The 23424-nt window shown below is 43.3% G+C and overlaps 1 protein-coding gene across 3 annotated transcripts; it reads right to left on the bottom strand.

Moving 5' to 3' along the window:
* Positions 1-1537: 1537 nt before the first annotated feature.
* CENPN (centromere protein N) lies at positions 1538-23382 on the bottom strand. Of its 3 annotated transcripts, none has more exons than XM_025860461.2 (11): positions 23021-23382; positions 19137-19317; positions 18457-18502; positions 16018-16077; positions 15520-15596; positions 8518-8694; positions 8107-8208; positions 6787-6850; positions 5255-5367; positions 2426-2552; positions 1538-2187 (listed from the first exon to the last, which is right to left on the bottom strand). In XM_025860461.2, exons 2-11 carry the CDS (start codon positions 19305-19307, stop codon positions 2105-2107), a joined length of 1020 nt encoding a protein of 339 aa, XP_025716246.1. In that variant the 5' UTR covers positions 19308-19317; positions 23021-23382; the 3' UTR covers positions 1538-2104. The 3 variants fall into 3 exon arrangements, with proteins under 3 accessions (XP_025716246.1, XP_025716247.1, XP_025716248.1); XM_025860462.2 differs by having other exon boundaries at positions 23134-23382; XM_025860463.2 differs by lacking the exon at positions 16018-16077.
* Between the last annotated feature and the right edge of the window lie 42 nt (positions 23383-23424).

Below are 23424 nucleotides of genomic sequence, written 5' to 3'. Positions count from 1 at the left end.
ATCTCCCCTTTGCAAAGCCCCTTGGCCTTGTAAGGTAATGTATTTACAGATTCCAGGGGTTAGGATGTGGACATCTTTGAGTAAGGGGCATTATTCTGCCCATCACAGAAGCTAATTCTGATTTTAAAAGTACTGTGGGACAAACAAACAAACCCTACAACTATGTGTGTGGGGGATAGCATCTACAGGCTATTGTTTCTTTTGGCATGGTGTCTAAGAATACAGGCTCTGGAATCTGACTGCCTGGGGTCAATGTGGGCTCAGCCACCTACTAGCGTGGCTTCGGTATTCACTGGAGTAGAAATAGACTAGTAATGCTGCCTGTGTTACAGGATTGTGAAAATACGATAATGCACATAAAATACTTAGCACTGACATAGTACGTACTCCATAAATGTTAGCTAATCATTTTTGGAGACCCTACCTAATGTACAATAAATTCCTTTGGCTGTAGAGGTCCTTGGGTCTGCACTTATTGATCCATCTGTTGCCAAGACGGCATCTGAATGCAGTATGTCTCTGGATCATCAAGTACGTAATAGAAGTTCCAGTGCAAGACAGCGACATAGGAAGAAACTGAACTCACTTCCTCCATGGAATACACCAAATTATACCTATTTAAAGAATAATTCCTCCTAAAGAAGAACTGAGGGCCGACTGAACATCAAGTACAAAAGAGATAAAGAGTTCCATGTACTCTCATTTCCTTAAGTAGGTGCCTCTGTCTGGGAGGGCCGTAGGGTACAACCTCAAGTGATTCCACTATAGGCTGGATAATATGATTAGTGTCTTCCTTGCTCAGGCTCTGATTGCACATCACTGCCAAGCACCCAGGAGGGCTGTGAGCCTGTTAGAATCCATCTGGGGACCTGCAGGGCCTCTGTCCAGACCTAACAGAGGCATTCAGGCACCGAGCAAAAGTGCCTACCACATGCGCGCACAGAGGGACAGATGCTCGATACCACGTCTATGTCTTCAAGGAAATTAGCATTATTGAGCCCCTGCAGACTCAGGGCCTCGCTGTGAGATAATGGAAGTGTCTATGCCATTTGCTAATTATATCTAAAAACATATATTTCACGTTTCTGTAATCTGTAGACATTACCATTACATTATAAAGCATTGTTCAGCCCTGCTTCTCTGATGGTATTTACATATCTGTATATTAAGCCTGTTTTTGATTTTCATCAAAAGTAGCCAATGTACCAGTTTTTAAATATCTTCATTCACAAATTGGTGTCTTCATCTCTGCTTTGACCACTGGCTGACTTCATTCTAATTGTTCAACCTTCTAGCAGCTGGAGGCACCTGTCTGTTGTTACATGGCTGTTTTATCTCTGGCTTTATTCTGTCCTTCTTGCTTTTTGTTTGCTTTCCTATTTGCCCAGAGTGCCTCACCTTTTCATTTCATCATCATTGTAATATACGTTTTTATATCCCAAATCCTGTGTGGAACAAAATAGGGACTATATTTTGAAATGTTATTAAGAAAGTACATGCTGTTTAGTGATGATCACTGAAAAATTTCCGTCAAAAGTAATTGATATACCAGTTTTTCAATCTTTATTCACAAATCAGTGTAGTATGGTGAGTCTGCATGTATGATAAGACAGATTGTGAAAAGTATCATATTTACAATGAAACTATTATATTACTGAATCATCTGATATGCTACCTCCCACAATCACATCATGGACACAACTCTACCCTCCGAATGGACCAATTTTATGATTTTCCTAGAAAGTTTTGAGTTGAGGATAGTTTCCTGCTGCTTCTTTCCAGGATCCAAGGCTTCAGGCAAAATCCTTGGAAACAAGCAATTAGAACCTGATCTCTCCAGGATGGAGGAAATGAGTGAGAAAAAGGACATGTCACTTTTTAAAGGCCCACAATTGCTATGCTTTGCAGGATATGGGGGAGAGGGGTACACAGTGGAGGAGGAAAGAATCAGTCCCAACAATTATATTGAATGTTTCTGAACTGTCAATATCAAGAATTAATTTCTAAAACACAAGTTCATAAACAGAAGCTATCTGGCTAGCTGTTGAATGAAATGCATAGGCAATAATCAAAGAGATGCTGTGCTTCCAAAACCATATACATCTTATTTATCTCTAATTTTAAAATAATTCATTCCCTTATTGGGTATGCAAGTAAGCAATGGAGAAAGTGGTGCATCTGCAATACCTGAAATTAAAAGAAAAGAAAAGAAAATGAGTCAGTTAAACAATGGCTGAGATTCGAGGTGGATCATGGATCCCCATGAGGTGCAGAAACAGAACATGCAAAATAGGGCATGAGGGGATAGTGGACCCGAACCAGGAGAAAGCTCAGAGGTGATTAGCCAGTAAAAAGAGAGGATACATACTACCTGAATGTAGTGTGTTGTTAATTCTTCCCGCTGTAAGATAAGCTGACTACTTACCAGCTGGTGCTAAGGCTTTCAATGCTTCCAGGAGATGCGGGCTGGAGAACTTTATTAGGCACCGGAGGGGCTCTTTTCTCTCTGCCAAGATGTCTCCATTGAAGTCACTTTTGAATTTCGTTTCAAGCTGTCAACAAATACATTTACAAATAATTACTAAATAAATCAGCTGGAATGGTAAACTATAATGAGATCAGGTTTGCATTTCATTAATTCTTGTCATCAAGAAATACAGGGATTAAGGGGGGTGTGAGCCATTTAATTTGCTAACTACAAATGTAGAGGGCAACCAGTGTGTCAAATGATATCACACACAAAACACCTTGGTGTCTGACACACAGGGACCTGGGAGGTGAGTTCAACCTTCTGGTGACCTTTACCTGGGCATTTAGTTTGCATTCCCTTAAAAAAAAAAAAAAGATTTTATTCATTTATTTGAGAGAGAGTGCGCAAACATGAATGGGGGGAGGGGTAAAGGGCGAGGGAGAAGCAGACTTCCTGCTGAGCAGGGAGCCTGACGCACACCAGGTGCACGTGGGGCTTATCACAGGACCCTGAGCCAAAGACAGATGCCTAACCGACTGAGCCACCCAGGCCCCCTGCCCCGGTTTGCATTCCTTTCTTAAATTAAATTAAATTAGCCAAATATAGTACATACTTAGTTTCAGATGTACTGTTCAACAATTTATCAGTTGCGCCTAACACCCAGTGCTCATCACATCGCATTCTTAATGGCAAATTAGCACTATCTGTTGTAATTGGTCCTTTTGATGTAAACATGTCATGTTTTTTAAGTCACTATCACGATTTCTTTTTACCTTATTATGGAAGATTTCAAAAATACACAAAAGTAAGGAGCACAGTATAATGAGTGCCCGTGTGCACATCCCCCAGTTTTCAGCTGAAAACATTATCAATTCACGGTTAGTCTTGTTTCATCAATGACCCCACCTCCCTGTTCCTTGCTGACCACTGTCACTGCATTATTCTGAAGTAAATCCAAGACACCATACTATTCCAACTGTGAATATTTCAATATGTATCTAAAAACGACCTAAGAAGGACTCTTTTTTAAAAACTTCACCTCCATAACCTTACCACACCTAAAAAAATTAGTAACAATCTACCAATCCTTTAATATCATCAAATATCCAAGTACTGCTGCTTCAATAGGTACCTGAGTCTTAGATTCTAATTTCAATTTTTTTTTTAACTTAAAGTGACTCTTAAAATTAAGAGACAGTATGCTGAAATATTTAGAGGGTGAGTAATGTCTGTGACTGCCTCAAATGGTTCAGAATAAATCAACAAAAAGAAAGTAAATGTGACAATATGTTAACAATTAGTGAATTGAAGCAAAGGGGAAATGAGTGTTCATTGTAATATCCTTGCAAGTGTTCTGAAGGTTTGACATTTTTCAAAATAGAAAAGGTAGGGAAAATTAATAGAAGGTATGAAGCAATGTGTACCTTGACTTAACATATTCTGAACTGTATATACAGGGAGATTTGTGGAGTCTTACTTATTCCCGATCAGTGGTTCTCTTTAGTGGGCAGAATCAGCAGAAGGCTTGTAAGAACAGGTGGTTGGGCCCCACCTCTAGAGTCCCTGATCCAGTAGGACCACAGTAGGGGCATTCCATTCTCAATTGATGCTGATATGGTGGGTCCAGAGACCACATTCGGGAACCAGTGTCTTAGAGTATGGGGTGTTCAAAGGAACTGGGTTAAAACTGCCATGTAGGGAGCCCAAAGTGAAAGATATTAATCAGCTTTTCCCACTAAAAAAACAAATCAAAGAAAACAGGTGTTGGGCCTGAGTGATCAGATCAATGGCAGATTTAAAGCATTGCCCGTGGCTGCATGGGGTGCTAAGCAGAAAGGATTTTAATAGAGGGGAGAAGGGTGTTAGGAGTATGAGCGCAAGTATTAGATTAGGGCAATCATAACCTTGAATTCTTCTAATGGGGGCAGTGGGCTTGCCCCCAAGCTGGCCTTCCTGATGGGCAGTGGCATGCTTCTGGAATGAGCTAGGTTTGCAGTATTAACAAAGCTACTAGTTTTTCTCCTGTGCTGCCAACTGGGCTATGTCATGACTTACTTATTCATTCACTCTTTTATTCAACGAGTATTTATGACCACGGACTACATGTAAGTGTTGCTCCAGGTGTGGATGGGCTAGAAAGGTATAGCTTACAATTTTCTGCCCTCAAAAATACAGATCGAGGCCAGTTCTGCATAACTAAATTAATATGTAAGAGGAAATAAAAAGGCAAAGTCATAATTTCTAAGTCTCCTTTGCTAACAGAGGCACTTAATAAATATGATAAAGAAGTCTATTCTAACTCATAAATTCATCATACAAAATTAAAGTGATACTGACTATGCTTATGGTGGTGAGCACTGAGTCATGTATAGAATTGCTGTACGTCCAAAACTGCTGTTAACATCGTGTGTCAACTCTATTCAATAATTAGAAAAGGAATTAAAAAAAGAAAAAAGTGATAAAGGAAAAGAAAGTTTCTTATAACTGTTTTCCACTTAAAGTTTCTGTTCTTTTATTTATTTATTTATTATTTTTTAAAATTTATTTATTCGACAGAGAGAGATACAGTGAGAGAGGGAACACAAGCAGGGGGAGTGGGAGAGGGAGAAGCAGGCTTCCCGCTGAGCAGGGAGCCCAACATGGGGCTCGATCCCAGGACCCCGGGATCATGACCTGAGCCAAAGGCAGATGCCCAACGACTGAGCCACCCAGGCGCCCTTAAAGTTTCTGTTCTTTTAAAAATGTATGGATACCTTGTAATTCATGTTTATAGCAATGTCCCACCTTATATTGTGCGAATTCTAGTCTTGGTTGAGGATAGTCTCCAAAAGTTTCTTGAGTCACTCTCTGGACTCTCTCTTTTTCTATTCTGTTTTCATGAATGATCCGCGAATCCACTATATATGGAAGATTTCAAAAGAAAACAGATATTAGAAATATACTTCATCCATAAAGTATCTTCCTTTCATTCCTAACCTTTCAACTTGCTTGAAAATTTAAAAATTATGTTTACTGTTTCTTCTCTTGATTGCAATTATTCCTTGTTATAGGAAAGTTGCAAAGTGCAGGCTGGTAAATAAAATAAAAATCCCCCATAATTCTACCAAGGCAGAGAAAGCACTGTTAACATTTTAATATATTTCTTTTTTTTTTTTAATCTATTTATTTGACAGAGAGAGACACAGCGAGAGAGGGAACACAAGCAGGGGAAGTGGGAGGGGGAGAAGCAGGCTTCCCGCTGACCAGGGAGCCCCATGCGGGGCTCGATCCCAGGACCCTGGGATTATGACCTGAGCCAACCAGGCGCCCCTGTCTTGCCTTTTTCTTAATGAATAGAAAGATCTGTGTTTTTTAAACTGGAATTATAAAATATACACAATTTTGTATTCTGCTTTCTTTACTTAATGTGAAATCAATGGCAGTTCTTATGCCATTGGAAAGTCATAAAAATGTTTGTTCATAATTGCTGTACCATTTCATTGGATTGCCAAATCACTGCCGAGATAGGAAACTGTTCATTTCTAGAAATCTAGATTGTACCCCACCACTCTTCTCAACTTTCTGGTCCACCATAGTAGTTTCTTACTCTCCTGGGTTTCCACGGAGAGACTCCTGCTATCTGCGAGTAGCAACATAGTCACAACTCTGATTATTCAAGAAGCAGTTTATCCAGCATGCACTCGGAGCCAGGGCTCCAGACTGGACAGATGTGGATTTCATGCCTGGCTTTGGCGATTCCTTGCTGTGTAATTTTGCTTAGCGAGTTACTAAACCCTTCTGAAACCCAGCTGCCTGATGAATAGGGATTGTTCAGGGGACTACTATGAAGATGAGGGAAGTGACACCTATAAGCATCTGAGTGTGGTGCTTGGCACAAAGAAATGCTTGACTATTAGTTAATTTTTGTTTTTAAGTGTTATTATTTGATGTTCTAGCAAATTATAAAAGGAACCTATGGTAGCTCAGTTTCCCTTAAAAAAAATTTTTTTTTTAAAGATTTTATTTTAGAGAGAGACAGTGAAAGAGCGAGCATGAGTGGGAGCAGGCAGAGGAAGAGGGAGAAGCAGGCTCCGATGTGGGGCTCGATCCCAGGACCCTGACATCATGACATTGGCCGAAGGCAGATGCTTAATTGTCTGAGCCACCCAGGTGCCCCTTAGTTTCTCTTTTCAAGAGAAAGTTACTTTTCAATTTTTCTGAAATCAGTAGATAGTTCTGAATCCGGCTCCTAGGGATTAAATGTTTTACTGAGTGACAGAAATCTAAAAAGGAATGACGTGCTTCCAAAGTTTGGTTTTATTTTAAAACACACATACTGTGTATATCCAGCTCCAGGGTTCTTTCCTGCAGAGGTACAGTGGTGTTGTGGGTTTCAAAGTTCTTAGGAAAAAAAAAAAAAGGAAAGAAAGAAAAAAAGTGAATCTTCTAATTTTAACATCTTGAAATATAAATAGTAAATGGTTTTAGTACATAACAGTGTATCACATCTTTATTTATTTATTTTTTTCAACAAAAAGAGATTTGAGGCCACATCCAGGCTGAGTTAAGCATTTCCCCCAGAGCAGGAGACTGGCAGAGACTGCTGGGCCAGCAACATGTCTGTTTTGAATGAGGAGCTCTGTACTTTGTTAGCATAAAAATGGATCTGGATGAAGCACAGCTGGTGAGTGCAAAAGCTAGAGGAATCCCAGGCCGGGTCTGCAACGTGATACTTCAGCTTTAGAGCTATGTCTTCACTGTAAAATACTCGCTGACGCTCCTTTTGGAAAAATTACTTTCCTACTGAAGTGAGTCTCTCAATCAATCCTTTTTCCCTTTGCAGGTGATGTTTTTATAATTAAGTGTTTGACAGTGTGAATATCCTAGGGATGCAGTTGTCATAGCAGGACAGGTGGAAGGTGGTGGATAAGAGGGCCTCTAACTAACTAATCTAACTAACAACGTTAGATTTTTTTCCTTAGAGAGTGACTTGTAGGGAGCCATCACTTCTTTCTACTTAGAACAGATGAAAATATGTAAGTATAATGTATCTAAGGGCTCGAAGATATACACAGAGCATTAACAGTCCACCTCAGGAGTCTGAACATATGAGCACACTTGTTGCCATGCAGAGGAAAAAATAACCCTGAGTCTGTGAGTAAGGCCAGATCCCTTCTTATCATTAAAGGAAACAATGCATTCAAATAATTTTAACAAATAAATTGTGGGACTTAATAATAAAACAATGCTTTCTCCTTTCCTTCTAACTCCCGTATCACCTGCTTGACTAATGGGACAAAAATGAATTCTACTTCTCTCTTGCATAATAGAATAATTAGCTTCCAAAGACAGTGTCAAGTTACTCTAGAGCTAAAATAAATTCTAATTGGAATAGCTGATTTGGAAACTGGGATCTGTAACATAAACTCTAATGACTACTGCACAGTATAGAACAAATTGCAATTGCAACAAGAGGGTACTGAGGCACTGCGGTCTCCTTTCATGTTAACTAACTGAAAGCTCTCTCCACTTCAGTAATATCTGAAATGACCTCCTTCTGTTCGAGGTGGACTCTCCCACCTGCTCAGACACTACTAAGTCAAGTGTGAAGGAGAAAACGGAGATGTAACTTGAAAGAGAGTCACTGATGGGCTCACCCGATTATACTGTTTAAAAACAATAGCCTTCAGAGAGTCCAGATACCGGCTTCTGAGGTCCATTTTCACAATCTTATGGTGATTGCTAGCAACTGTCAGTGCCTGGAAGTGAAAATTAGCAAGACTATTAGGATTACCGTGTTTATCGCCCAATATTTATAATATCTATAATATTGGTTGAATTTTTGCATTAGGCACACATTACTTCTAGATGAAAGGACAATTAACAGAGAGCTCCAAACCAATGCTTGTGCCATGCTTCCACTTGTAGAACACTTTCTGCTCCTTATTTTAGGAAATCAAGAATACATGTGGCATTTTATATAAAATGCTTATTGAGCAGTTTAACCCTATGCAGACCTCTAAGATTAAGAGTAATAAAAATATAGCTTATAGTAATTGGTACCCTACCTGACCCAGAAGGGGTATATTGCTCTTCAGCTGGCAGGAGGAAGTGAAGACGTAGGGAGTCTGGGAGTAATACACCACATAAACAGGTTTGTACTGGTTTGGCTTTCTATACTGTGTTCCCCAGGCAATTCGAATCCATACTGAATTCTCCTCAGCATCTCTGAAGCTGACCGTCACCTTAAAAAAAGAAAAAAAAGAGTTAAGTTTCCTAATTAAAATCTGTGGCACTAGGGCACCCGGCTGGCTCAGTCTATAGAGCACGTTACTCTTGATCTTAGGGTCGGGAGTTCGAGCTCCACATTGCGTGTAGAGAGTACTTAAAAAAAAAAAAAAAAGTCATATTAAAAACAAATCTGTGGCACCAGCAAGTGCTCTTTCAGGGTGAAAGATGTCACTAACCTTGCACACGGGCTGAGATCCAGCAGTCTTTTCTACTTTTCATTACAGTGTTTGGGGGATCTTGGGGAAAAGATTTTGTGGTTGCTTTGGAAAGATACATTTATGCCTTGCAAATTCTTTTGGAAGGAAAACAGATTTTAAATCCTACAAGCAAGGTACCACAATTTTTCAACAATTTCTGGGCTTGTCTCTAAAAAACTGTTCCCTGACATGTAAGAATTTATGAAATAAGGCAGCCTAACAAATGACATACCTGTTAAATAATGAGGCATTTTCAGCATCGAGCACAGACCTAGTATGCACTATAAAGTTTAATAGTAAAATTTCTATGTAGTAATGGATTCAAATATATTAATCCTAATGCTCATATGCATTTAGCTCAGATGCTAACAATTACTCTAAAGTAAAATTATGTGGCAAGAATATAGAAAATTCTATTTCATTTCCAGTTCATGGATAAAACACAGATCTTTCTCAACTTCTAAATGTAATTGCCAGTTGGTGTGGAATTTAATAGGCTGTTCCTAGATTTTTTTTTTTTTAAGATTTTATTTATTTATTTGACAGAGAGAGACACAGCGCGAGAGGGAACACAAGCAGGGGGAGTGGGAGAGGGAGAAGCAGACTCCCTGCTGAGCAGGGAGCCCGATGCGGGGCTCGATCCCAGGACCCTGGGATCATGACGTGAGCCGAAGGCAGAAGCTGAACGACTGAGCCACCCAGGCGCCCCTGTTCCAAGATTCTCGCTCCTCCTTGATTCAGCTTCCCCTGGGAGGTCAGACCCCGGACAGGAGGCATCCAAGACAGGTGCACTTGGCTTGCCCGCATCTCTGCGCTTCCTCCCCCTTGTATCCTACTCCAGAAAAAACAGGCTGCAATGTGGCTGCTGGCATTAGCAAAGAAGACCATTCTTCCGACTCTGCCCACTCTTTATCTGGTTGCTTTCCCATATGCCCTCGGTGTATGAGACAAGGAACCCTCCCCAGTCTGGGGTGCAGACTGTGTGGAGCGTGTGGAGTGCGCGGAGCTGTCTGACCTTCCCAAGGGAGCAGCACAGCATTTGGCCCCAACAGGCGCTCAGTGGACCTTTGCTGGCTTGAATGGAAGAGGGCAGGGTCTGATTCTGAATAGCCTCTTTGTGTCACATTACAAAAGCAAAGCCTGTAAAATCAAGATTGAATGCAGTAGATGGAGGGCACATTTTTACCAGAGGGAGAAAATTGGTTGCAGTCAACATATTCAGGTAATCTCTCTAGCCCAGAATGAGGATAACTGAATTAAAGCCTCATGGAGAAGCTTAAAGAGCTCTGTGTCCTCCCTATATTGGATGCAGAGTTGGGCACACATGTGTAAGTGTACCCGTTCCTGAGAGAGGTGCTGTGTCACTTATCAACATTTTCGTAAGGGTCTATGATCCAAAAAAGGTTAAAGAAAAATCAACAGACTAAGAGAAAAGGATATTCACAGAGTCAGTATAATCTCGGCCTAGGTGGCTTTCAGACGTTCTGTCTCACTTTCTTCCAGTAAAGATGATATTCAGCTACCTGAAGAGGTAGGGCCCAAATGCAGACCTGTACTATTTTCCCAAGAAACTACCTTAATAGACATCATCCTTCAGTAGCCAGGAGAAAGCATTTTTCACTGACGATAGCTCAAATACTGTTCAAGCTTAACTGGGACACTGATCCAGCCAAGGGTCCTAAGTGGTTTGGCTAACCCGGGACTATCCTGCTAGCCAGGGTACTCTGGCCATAAACTGGTTATAACTGGCCACAACCCACAAGCTACCGAACATATCAAAAACAATTTTAGCATGGGAATCAAATGAAGCTTACAACACACAGAATTGCTACATGTTTAACTATATTCATATATTTAGTACAGACTATCATTATTATACTACATGATACATGGGTATAAAAAGGAGAGTAAATGTACTACCTTTTTACAATTGAAACATATTTTTTAGTTTGTCTTTTCTTTCTCTGTAAGTTTTCCAAGAACATTTTATTTTGAATAGTTTTACCTGGTAAGATATACAGTTAATCTCTCTCTTTCTTTCTCTTTCTTGTATACAGAGACACACACACACACTCTCAAAGGCTCTGGATCGGATCCCCTGTAGCACAGGCTCCTCCCATCGCTCCCCAGTTAGGCTCTCAGCTCCCTCTCAAAACAGCTTCTCTACCCAATTGGTTCAGGGGCAGGAAGTTCTTAACCTGAAGCCCCTGGTTAGAATTCAGGTGTCTACGAACTAACTGAAATTGAGCATCTCCTTCAATTGTGAAGGTAGGCAACGAAACACGGTAGACTGTTAGCACCCGTTAGTTTGTTGTGTAGAAATCCCAAATATTTTCTTAACACATTACAATTGTTGCACCTGCCTCAAAAATATCATTTATGCCCATCACTACTTTGAAACTAGTTGTTTTTAGACCTACTGTGAGATTATTTACTGTGTTACTAAAGAAGCACATGATATAGCACAACTTAGTATTTTAATACCTTAATAATGGTATTCTAACATAGTTGGTTTTCCTTATAATTCTATGTATTTTATTGTAGCATTTAAAAACAATCTTCTAAGAAGTGGCCCGTAAGTTTCACTAACAGCAAAAGGGGTCCTTGGCACAGAAAGGTTAAGACCTGTCCTATAGCAGCAGGCAAGTCACTTTTCAGTCCAGGAGACTCTACGTGGCACCATCATCAGCCTTTGGGAAAGTGGGGTTATCCAGCTGCTAGTTATGAGGAAAGTGAAGTTGAGCTGGGAGTCCTTGGTCAATTGAGAAATGGGGTTAGCACATGTGGGCCAGCTCAGAGCAGGGGAAACAGAGAAGACACAGGGTGGTGGGCATCTGCCGGCCTTTCAAGCAGGAAGATGTGACTGATGAAAAAAGCTCCTCTGTTCTCCCAGCTTTTCCCACTAGTCTGCCTGAAATTCATTCAGGAGGCAAAAGCTTCTGGAACACAGCGGTGATAAAAGGAAATCTCACAACTGAAATACGAGGCCACTGATGTAGGAGGATATGGGAGCATTTCACTCTTCTCCTAGAACGGTTGGGGCAGGAGGCGTGGAGTTCAGACAACAGAAGTTCCCGGAGGAGAGAAGGGCAAGAGAGACTGTCACAGGGAAAGGGCACTGAAGGGGAAAGACGCAGACAAGCTCTGAAGTGCAGCTGAGAACAGCTCTCCCTCGGCGTCTGGTGTGGGGTGAACAGGGAGGGAACATGGTTGTGAGCGTTTCTCAAGAGGAGTTAGCCAGTCACGTTCGGCTTCATAAGAAAGCTGCTTCCAGAAGGGTCCACACCATATAACCCCATTTATGGATAGGTGGCTCGGGATTCTGTGCCAGTGAGGCTCTTTGTTTAAAGAAAAGCAGGTGCACATGCCATACCCACAGTTCAGATGGGACTCTCCTTTAATCTCCAAAAAGTGTATAATTTCATGGTAAGAATATTTTTCAAATAATAAAAGATAACAACTTAGGAACAGAGGACCAAAGAGTGCTTATTCACAAAAGAGAAAAAAAACCCCAAAACAACCCAAAAAGGAGAGACATTCCTTCTCTTGGCTCACAATTACCCTTGAACTGATTTATAGATTAAAGTGGACCCCCACTCAAAATGATGAAGATTTCCTTTTGTTTTGTAAACCTGATAAAATGATTCTAAGATTCATCAGGAAGAATAGCAACTGGGGTAAAGAAGAGTAACTGGGGGTAGGGACAGGTTTGCCTTGCCTTAATGGTTAATAAAATATTTTACAAACTACAGCAATTAAAGGAATGAGGAGTTTGCAAAGAATGTGCCCAATCCATTCATCCCCAGCATCTGTTCAGCCCTTGCTCATGTCAGAGGGGAGCAGGATGGTGGGTTTCTTCTCAGGGAGACTATAGGTCGGGAGGAGTATAGTGACTGGGGAACAGCCATGGCGGGGGGGATTGGTCAGGGAGACTCCTAGAGGGAGCACTTCGTAAGTGGAGGCAGAAGGACAGGGAGGAATGAGCTGTGCAAAGGCCAGGTGGTGGAGGATGTTCCAAGGAGAGGGAACAGCCTATGGCAAGTTCAAGAACTCAACGAATGGCTCAGTTTGGCTGGAGTGTGGAGTACAGGTAGTTAACGCCCAAGAGGCAGGCAGTGGATCCAGGAGTGCACAAAGAGAAACAGCTCAAGAGTAAAACACAGACTCTAAAAGCACAAACGAATCTGAAGAATCCAAGGATGATAAACCAGTAGAAAAAGCTAAATTAGTCAACAAATGGTGTTGGGACGACTCATTCGCTTCCGAAAGGGAAGTGGTGAACGACTCTGTCTCTGCCTCCCTCCTCTGTCCCGCTAAAGTAAGTTCCCATAGCCAAAACTCACTGGGGGGAGGGCTGAGTGCAGAACTTTGGGGGACGCTCCAGCGAAGGGCAGAAGGAAAGGAAAGGAGTTAGCCATGGAGACGATGAAGACCAGTTTAGGATGGGCAGAAGACAACCAGGGGAAGACAGAGATTCAGGATCAAGAGGGTCAGACTGCCAATTCTCTGACAGCATGACCTTCCTGAGCACGAAAAATGGATGTTGTGCGTCTCGCACACGGCAGAGGCTGAGCCGTGAGAGCCTGTGTGGATGTGAAGAGCACGAGCTCAAAGCCACCTGCCTGGGTTTTGACGCTGGCTCTGACGTTAACCACTGTGGGAACCCACCTTGCATCACCAGGAGGGTACAGTGAGTTAGTGACTGGCAAGGGCTTAGCCCAGGGCCTGGCACACACAGGTGTTTGTAATCGGCATTACTGGTGACAGAGAACCAGCCGTGGGATTTTGTGGTATTACTGGTGCCCCTGAACAGGGAGGTTCTCACACTTGACTGGGCATTAGCATCACCTGGAGGGGTGTGGCCTACCCCTACTGTATCTGAGGGAGCCCAAGTATTTGCTTGTCTAATATGTTCCCAGCTGATGTTGAAGCTGCTGGTCTGGGGATCACAGGAGAACCACTGCTTTTCAAAACTCAGTTTCAATATGGAGGTGAGAGCAGTAGCCTGAATGCAAGAGGCTTAAGCATGAAGCTGGCAAGGATGGATTACCCTTTCAAAGGGTCTTTTTCAAAAGCTTTTTGAGGGAGCCAATAAATACCACCCCTCCTTCCTGTCCTTCTGGACCAGCTGAGAAATAAGGGAAAAAGAGGTGGTAGGCAGAGGCCAACACATATTACTAAGAAACTGATGACTGGCTCATATCTGCAGGCAAGTGGCCCTCCAGATAAAAAATCCAGAGTCAGGCAGAGTTGCCCACATGGTCACTGGCAGAATGACTCTGGGTAGCCTCCCTTGCGTGGGCAGAGCTGGCCCTGGAGGAACAGAGCAGGATAGGTGCCCTGTGGGCATCGCTGCTCTTATTCAGGCTAAGTCAGTGCTCCTGCCAGAGAAAGGCGAAGGGGATGGTGAAGGGGGGCCAGCACCATTGAGCTAATGGACATATCAGGAGCAAGAAAAGAATATTTCCCTCCAAGATTGTTGTGGTAGAAAGGACAGAGCTTGAGGATGAGCATGGGGAGTGGATGTCCTTCCACTGAGACCTGAGCATGTTTATAAGCAGTAGAGAAGAGGCTACGAACGTGAAATAGAACAGAGAACAGCAAAGTGGGGGCCTTACGAGGATGCAGGGAATGGATTCCAACCTCACACAGAAGGGGCACTGGGAGAAAGGAGATGAGAGAATACACTCCGGTAGAAGTATGGCAGAAGTCACAGGGGTGAGCTGAGGAGACGGAAAGACCAGGTGAGGGAATTTGTGTAAGGAGAGGAAACACTAGTATTCTGGAGAGGACAGCCAGAGAACGGTGACTGTGACAGGATTTTGGGAACGTCTTGCTGTGCAAGGAGGACTAAGGCAGACCAGGGTGGGAAGAGAATGAAGTAAGGGAGGCTGCTAAAAAAATGAATGTCTGAACCTACGATAAGATATTTGGTGGTGGGGCGCCTGGGTGGCTCAGTCAGGTAAGTGGCTGACTCTTGATCTCAGCTCACGTCATGTCTCAGGTTGTGAGATCGAGCCCTGCATCGGGCTCTGTGCTGGGTGTGGAGCCTGCTTAAGATTCCCTCTCTCCCTCTGCTCCTCCCCTCGCCCTGTCTCTTTCAAAAGGAAAACAAAAAAGATACTCGGTGGTACTTGTCAAAGCGGAATGGCAGCTAAAGACTCTAGGGGTGCTCTAGAACAGTGCTGACCAATCCTGGAGCCACCTGCCACCGGGGCTACTGCACTAAAATTCACTAGTTACAGAAGATTAACATTCTAGTTCCTTGGCCACACTGGGCACATTTCAAGTGCTCTGTAGCCATGTGCAGTTACTAGCTAGTGTACCAGACAGCGTGGATCTAGAACATTTCCATTACTGCGGAGAGTTCTACTGCCTGGCACTCCTCTTGAGAAAGAAGCATTTGGCTCTGAGTTGACAGGTGAGGGGAGAGTAAAGTTTTCATAATTAAGTAGGAGTTGACTTTGATCTGGCCTAGAATAGTATGGAATATTACTAATTAAAATTCATACAAATAAAAAAACCCTGCACAGATGCCTTGAAATTGAATTTCATGGAAATTCAGATAAGTTTTGTTCTTACATTTCTTAATGCTCTCCGAAGAATTTTCACAAATGAACTTTTGAATTGTTCCATATCAAAAAGATCAATGTCTTCACCTGTCAAAGTGAAAAGAAAATAAGGGCAAATCAAGGGAGTATAATGTTCAAGAAATACATCCGCAAAGACTCTGAAGGTAAGCATTTTGCGTAATTTCAAAGATCTACAACGATCAAATCATACCAGTCGGTACCTGAGATACAGAGCAGCACCAAATATATTTCTCTTTTTTCCCCACAAAAGAGTAATTTTGAAATTACTCATTTGAAAGAAGAGACATTTAAGAGGAACATATTGCTATTCATTTCAAAATTTCCAAAATATCAAATATAAATGTTCAATTTAAAATAGAGAACACTGGGGTGCCTGGCTGGCTCAGTGGGAAAAGCATGTGACTCTTCATCTCGGGGTTGTGAGTTTGAGCTCCATTGTGGGTATAGGGATTACTAAAAAATTTTTAAAAAAAATGGAAAACGTTACCTGGTTCCTTACTCATCTGAAAAACATCCCAAACTTTCTGGTGTCTATGAAATTGAGTATCTGAGAGAGGGAGGAAGAGCTTATTACTATTATATCCAAGAACTCCCAAGTAATGTGCTTATAAATACATATTTTAAATGCCTTTAATGCAATATGATACCAGAAAAAATAACGGTAATTTACAAATTAGGTCATACACACTTTTATTCAAAATGTAACTTTTATATGGATTAAATTTTCTCCAGACAACTAAATCATGAAGAATTAGTGATATAGTAGAGATTTGGCATTTACTCGTACTTTGATCACTTCTTCTCTTTCCACGTGAGTCTACTCCACAGAAAGTGGCACTCGCCCAGCAGACAGGGATGCCGTGCTCCCCACGACTGGCCTTGGCACTGGCTGTTCCCCTTGGCGGGAGCCCTCTTCTAGCTGCTGGTGCACTTCATTCTGGTCTCTACTGAGAGGCCACCTATGCAGAGCAGCCTATCCCGATCCCCTGCCCAAACCCACCTGCCCTCCACCCTGCTTTGCTTTCCTTTGTAGCACTTACCACCACCCTGAAGCCATGTGTGTTCCTCCCACTCACTCCACCATGACCAAGCCAGGAGCAAGTCAGGTCCACTTTAATCCTTGTATTTCCTGGCCTCACCCACTTCGTTCCATCCCCTCCCACTACCGTCTCATCCAGGCTACATTCCTCTCTGGCTTGGATGCTCCAACAGGCTCCTTTAGGTCTCTCCCATCCTCCCTGCTCTCTGTCTCTGCACTGTGAGCTTTGAAAAAACAAGAACCTGATTCTTTCTTGCTCATAATCTTCAGAAGGCTTTGCATTATTCTTAGAATAAAGACTGAAATCCTTCGAGTGGACTCTAAGGGTCTGTATCATCTGCCTACCTATGTCTCATGTGGTTTGACCCCTCCTGCATCACTGAGCTCCCATTTCCCGCCTTCTCTCCCTCCTGCTCCAAGACTTCCAGCGCTGTGCCCTTTGCCCTCCCCCTCCTTAACCTCCCTTCTCCCCTATGCCTAGTTAATGTCACTCATCCTTTGGCTCTCAGCTCACGTCTCAAGGAAGTCTTCCCTAAACCCTCAGTGTGGCAGATCCCACTCTGCTCTCACAGACCCCTTCTATGTTCTCCTTCACGGCACCTGCTACAGTCCACAAGAAGGCATTTGTGTGATTAAGTAACCTGTCTCCTCCATAAGACTGTGACCTCTTAAGAGAGAATGAATCAACCTGTTTGAGCCACCAGCACCTAGCATACAGGCTGCCACATAGGGGTACTCAATGAACATTTGAACAAACTCGTGAGAAATGGGAATTACGTGGATCCACCTTTTATGGTCTAGATATAATCCAGTCACCGAAAATTAGACAGACTTAATTAGAGGCAGATGCGTAAATGAATTCAGCTATTTCGTAGTTGGAGTAGAATATACAGCTGATTTTTGTTACACACCAGGTCATAGAAAGCAGTTAATATAAATTGATAATAATTAATTAGTAAATACCAGGCTTTGTTCTAAGAACTTGACAAGGACTCTTATTTCATCCTCATAATAACCTTATGCGATATCATCAATATGATACGGTTTGTCAGATGATAATACTGAGGCACAGAGAGGTCAACGGCCTCCCCCCAGGACTCACAGGGAGACAGTGATAGAGCCATGAACTGAACCTAAGAAATCTAGCCTTGGGGCCTGTGTTCTTAGACCCTAGACTCTGTTGCCTCCTGACAAGGAGAAGAGATGTCTTAAAAAAAAAAAATACAGAGAAGAAAACTAGGGCACAAAGGGAAAAACCCCAAGAAAGGGAAGTGGAGGGGAGATAACAAGCTACAGTGTAATAAGAACAAGTTCTTGTAAATGTATTTTCAAATTCTGTTAATAACAAAACAAAGCCTAACAAATACCTACTATGTGCTTCCGGTAGCCAGTGACCGTGCTAAGAGCTTTCCAAGCATTATCTTATTTAACCCTCCGAGCCACCCTATGAAGTAGGTACTACTGGCCTCTCTGTTTTACTTAGCAGGAATCTAGGCTTAGCAAGGTGATGGGACTCGGCCAAGGACATGGGACTGGTAAGTGACAGAGGAGGGACTGAAACTAGGTCCGCCAGACTGAAGAAATCTGAGCCCTTACATACAAAATGGCCTCTCTGATGAAACAGGACTGGGGCCTGTAGGGGCGCCTGGGTGGCTCAGTTGCTTAAGCGTCTGCCTTCGGTTCAGCTCATGATCCCAGGGTCCCGGGATCGAGTCCCATGTCAGGCTCCCTGCTCAGTGGGGAGTCTGCTTCTCCCTCTCCCTCTGCTCCTTCCTCTGTTCCTCCCCCTGCTCGTGCTCTCTCGCTCGCTCACTCTCTCAAATAAATAAAGTCTTAAAAAAAAAAAAGCGGGACTGGGAAGTGTAAATACAAAGCACCGACACTCACAAATGATGTCTAAAAGGGCTGCGTCATGGACACTTGCACGCTTCTCCTGAAAGAGAAAATCACATATTTAGTGAACATGGAACAGTTTGGTTCGGCTCCATTTATAGCACATTTTAGGGTTGCTTAGAGCAACTGTGTCCAGTCTATGTTCTCCTGCCAAGTGTCTTGGTTCAGGCACTCCCCACCCTCCTCTCACAGTCTATTCCTCGTTCGTCTCTTTCAGACTCCTGTTTTGTTCTTAAGTCAGCTGTATCCTTCTAAACTTCCTCTACATCAGGATCTCCCAACTGGGCATGACTGACATTTAGTCGGATAATTCTGTGTGTGGAGGGCTGTCCTTGGATGTTAAGGAACATTCTGGCCTCTACCCACTGCAAGACAGTAGCATTCCCACAGGTCTGACCACAAGAAACATCTCCAGACATTTCTAGGCAAAACCGTCTTAGTTGAGAACCACTGCCCTACAACATACATTTTTATGTATGCACATTACATAGTGTTTCTCAATGTTGTACATAAAGATCTAGTTTATCCTTTTTAACGGATGAGGAATACATAGCCCACATTCCTTCATGGCTTAGCAGCTGCCTTAAATCTCTTTTGGACTCAAAAAGGGAAGAAAGAAAAAAACCAAAGGGGTAGTAGTATGATGCTTAAGTTTCAACATTTGGAACACTTACCTCACAGAGCAGAACCAAGTCATGAACAAGAGATTCCTTTCTCTGCCGGAAGTTTACAGTCTGCAGTTGCTTTTCAGACAAAAAATCCCAGGCTTTGAGGACTGTCATCATTTCAGTCATTGGGATTTTCAAGATGGTCCTCTTGATAAACTCGGCAAGAGTTTCATCCATCTCTTTGGCACTTTAATAAAAACAAAAACAGTACAACGAAGTATTAACCAAATACAAAAGTTTAACTTCACTGAATTTTTCAGCATATTTTTAGCCAGGATTTTGATTGGTAGGTCAAACACCCAGATGTTTAACTTTTTTCAGGCACTCTGCAAAGAGTGTTTCAACAGGAGGATTTAATTATTTTCTCCTTAAGCTGTATACTTATTTTTATTTAAAAAAATGTTTTTTTAAAGATTTTATTTATTTGACAGAGAGCGAGCACAAGCAGGTGGAGAGGCAGGCAGAGGGTGAAGCAGGCTCCCCGCTGAGCAGGGAGCCAGATGTAGGACTCGATCCCAGGACCCTGGGATCATGACCTGAGCCAAAGGCAGACGCTTAACTGACTAAGCCAACCAGGCGCCCCTAAGCTGTATATTTAAATATGCTTTGGAGGTTTTAAAAATTAGTGTTCTCTCTCCTTGACTGGCTAGAGTATTTTGATCTTTTGATGGTAATGATAAGTGAATCATTCATTCATGGGCTGATTCATGTAAAAAATCCGAGCACCTGTGTGTCAGGCCCTTCTGTGGGCAATGGGGATAGTTACATCTTTAACCATAAAGACAAAAGTTCCTGGTGGTATGGAGCATCCATTCTAGTGGGGAGAGAGAGGCAACAGGAAAATCACAAAATGTGTTAAAAGTGGTAAATCCTGCAGAGGGAATGGAACAGAGCTAGGAAACTAACAGTAGTTAAAATGGAGCAGGGGATTATGTGGGGGTGGAGTAAGCAGGCGTCATAGGGAAGGGGACATTTGAGCCAACACGTGGAGGACAGAGTGAGCCATGTGGCTAGCTGGTGGAAGAACTTGCTAGGCAGAGGGAACGGCAAGTGCAAAAGCCCTGGGGCTTTCAAGGAACAGGGTGAAGGACGCCTCCAGTGAGGCCAGAGTGGAGAGAGAGTGAAAAGGCACAGAGGAGGGAATAAGGTCAGAGAACATGGAGGCCCAGGGGGTCACTGCAAGGATGATGGCTTCTACTCTGACAGAAACTGGCCACTGGAAGGTTTTGAGAAGAGGTGGATCAGTCTGGCTACTGCCCTGGGGCAGGGGCGGAAGCAGGAGGCCAGCCAGAAAGCTGCTGCAAGGCAGGTAAGAGATGAGGGTGGACCGAAGTAGAGGTGGTGGGAAGGGGTCAGATGCTGGATATGCTCTTAAGGGTGAGCCCACAGGATTTCCTGATGGACTAGATGTGGGGTACGAGAGAAAGAGGAATCAGAGGTGATACCAATGTTTGTACCAGGCAGCGGGAAGAACGGAGTTGCTATTACCTGAGTTGGGGGAGACTAGAGGTGTGGGCAGAAGAAAGCTCAAGAATTCCAGTTTGAATATGTACATTTTAAGGTTAATTGTTGGACGCCAAGAGTAGATACTGAGTAAACAGCGGGATGTATTAGTCTAGAGGACACAGTAAGAGATAGAGGTGAAGAGGATTGCAGTCTCTTTCTCCTTTAAGGTGTCACCAATTAAAAGACCGCTGCTACCTCACTCTTCCTGCCTGGTGCCCGAAGAGGAGATTCTTCAACTGTCCAAAAGGTCTTGAGCCCCAAATCTGGTATGGCTCCCTTAGCAACCAACAAAGGCAATGATCTTCAGAGGCATGGCTTAGTGGCTATCTCACAGCTGTGGCACTGGGAAGGGGGTTTCTGAGCCCTTTGATTACTTTTCTCAGCGGGGGAGCTATGGGCTGAGGATGACAGTTGATCTCATTTGGGGACCCTAAATATGCATCTTCCCCCTGCCCCTTTTAAAATATGGCACATAAAAAGCAAGTAAGTGTGTTTTCTAAACAAAGATTAAGCAGCATAGCTGCAGAATTTCAATTTAAATTCTCTGCCTATCTTGCAAGAAGAGCATACAGACAGGGCGCCTGGGTGGCTCAGATGGTTAAGCGTCTGCTTTCGGCTCAGGTCATGATCCCAGGGTCCTGGGATCGAGTCCCGCATCAGGCTCCCTGCTCCTTGGGAGCCTGCTTCTCCCTCTGCCTCTCTCTCTCTCTGTCTCTCATGAATAAATAAATAAAATCTTTAAAAAAAAAAAAAAAGAGCATACAGACATTGGTGTCCATGTTTAAGAAAAGAGGCGTCAGTCAGCCCGTCAATCACATCTGCTTACACCAGGCCTATGAGATTTGCAAGGACAAAGAGAGAAGTATCCCTCTACAAGAATCCAGGCTATGACTTATTTTTACCATTTGAGTGTTTGTTGAACATTGCATATAATCTATTACCATTGCCCACTTGCAAAAAAGATACTGACAGTCAACAAGATTTTACGAACTGAAAACAGCAGTTAGAACAAAAATAAAGCAAACTATTAGGAGTTGTGTAGAAGGAGAAAAACAACTGAATTAAGAACATGAGAACAGAATCAACATCACGAAAATTGAGCCTGATTTATTTTCTTTTCCAGATACAGGACCAACCTCCCCTAATGTCAAAACTAAAATCCTTACCATGGTCTACAAGGCCCTGTTTGCTTCTTGCGTCCCTCCCCATCACCTTCCACTCTCTCCCTGGCTTTCTGAGCTCCAGCTACATTGGCCTTGAGTTCCTCTAGTACAAAAGGATCCTTCCAGAGAAGGGCCATTGTACCTGCAGTTACCCCCGGCCTAGAAGGTTCTTCTTGCACATTCACATGTGTGGCTCTTGTAATTGAGGTCTTAGCTTAGATGGGATCTGGTCTGAGACTTGTTCTGACCACCCATTCTAAAGGTATCTCCCTATCTTCCATTGCTTATTGTCTTTATAGAACTATCTAAAATTATCTTTCTTATTGATTACTGTATTGTTTTACAATATTGAGCCATAGGGTAAGAACTATGTTTGCCTTATTCATGGCTACATTTAGGGAAATGATAAATACATGTGGAATGAAATATTAGATACTCTCCGTAAGCAGTGTGCCTGGGGAGAATTAGGGTCCAACAGTGATATATCAAACCAACGTCTCCCATCGAAAACACTGGATTTCGGGGTAACCTTGTAAAAATGCAGATTCCCGGGCCCCAACGATTTGAACTGGTAGGTGGGTGGGCACTGAGCAGGGCGTTAGAGCTTGACTTTTTTTTTTTTTTTTTTTAGAACCTGCACTTTTAGAATGCCTCAGAAGATTCTTAATTCTGGGTAAAGTTTGCAAAATGTCTTTCTACAGACTTGTGGTAGAAAGAGCACTCAATCTCACCAATAAGGCTGGTAAACCCCTGCGTAAACTCTTCTGATTCCTCGTGACTCTCTAATTTCTTTTTACTTCTGGCTCTTAGTAGCACAGTGCTTGGCATATATCATGTGCTCAAGAATGAACGCAGGACAAAAAAGAACCCTTTTAGGTAACTTTTCTGTAGATCTCCGCCTCTTACATTGAGGAGCTGCCACTGGAGCATAAGGAAAAACACGAGAGGCGCATGGACGGAAAAAAAAAAACGGAAGCCAAGCCAGATTAAAAAAAAAAAATCAAAACACCCAACTCCCCGCAGAGGTTCAGCCCAAGCCCCGGCTGGCACAGAAGCCCGTCACACATCTGGCGGCGGCTCCGGAGCTGACGTACGTCCGGGTAAGGCCCCGCCCCACTGTGGGCGGAAGTGACATCACGCCCAAGCGTCGCTGCCCTCTCTCATCCCAGCCCCAACCGTAGTTCCCCACCTCTGACCCGAGGCCAAGCGCCAAGCCCGTACCGTGGGACGTGTGGCAGTCGCGGAAAAGTCGCCCCACAGGCCTGGGATGTGGCTTTCTCAAGGCTCCCGCCACATTCAAGGGCCCGATCCCACGCCGCGCGCGAGTCTCTTACAGTCTGTCATCGCCAGCAGTGTCTCTTCTCAGCAGCTCTTCCCGCCCGCTGCGCCTTCAAAGCCACCAATTGCAGTTCCCGCCGTCCTCCGGTCCCGCCCCCCCCGGAGCTCTCTCTTTGGACTGTACCGTGGGCACAGGGGGCCGCGTGGGGGAGCGGCAGAAGTGAAACTCGCCGAGTCCCCGCATCACTCTTGTTAGCGGAGAACATTAGTTAAATGCAGTTAATCTCAGCCCCCTAAATCTGGCTTGTTCGTTCGGCTTGTTGTTTTTAGGCTCCGCCCGGCCTCCC

This window comes from Callorhinus ursinus, unplaced genomic scaffold (assembly GCF_003265705.2).
Source record: "Callorhinus ursinus isolate GAN/ISIS: 27379988/994484 unplaced genomic scaffold, GSC_fseal_2.0 scaffold46, whole genome shotgun sequence".
In the NCBI taxonomy this organism is placed as follows: domain Eukaryota; kingdom Metazoa; phylum Chordata; class Mammalia; order Carnivora; family Otariidae; genus Callorhinus; species Callorhinus ursinus.
The sequence above is the reverse complement of the archived record's forward strand: the minus strand, read 5'-3'. Positions and strand labels throughout refer to the sequence as shown.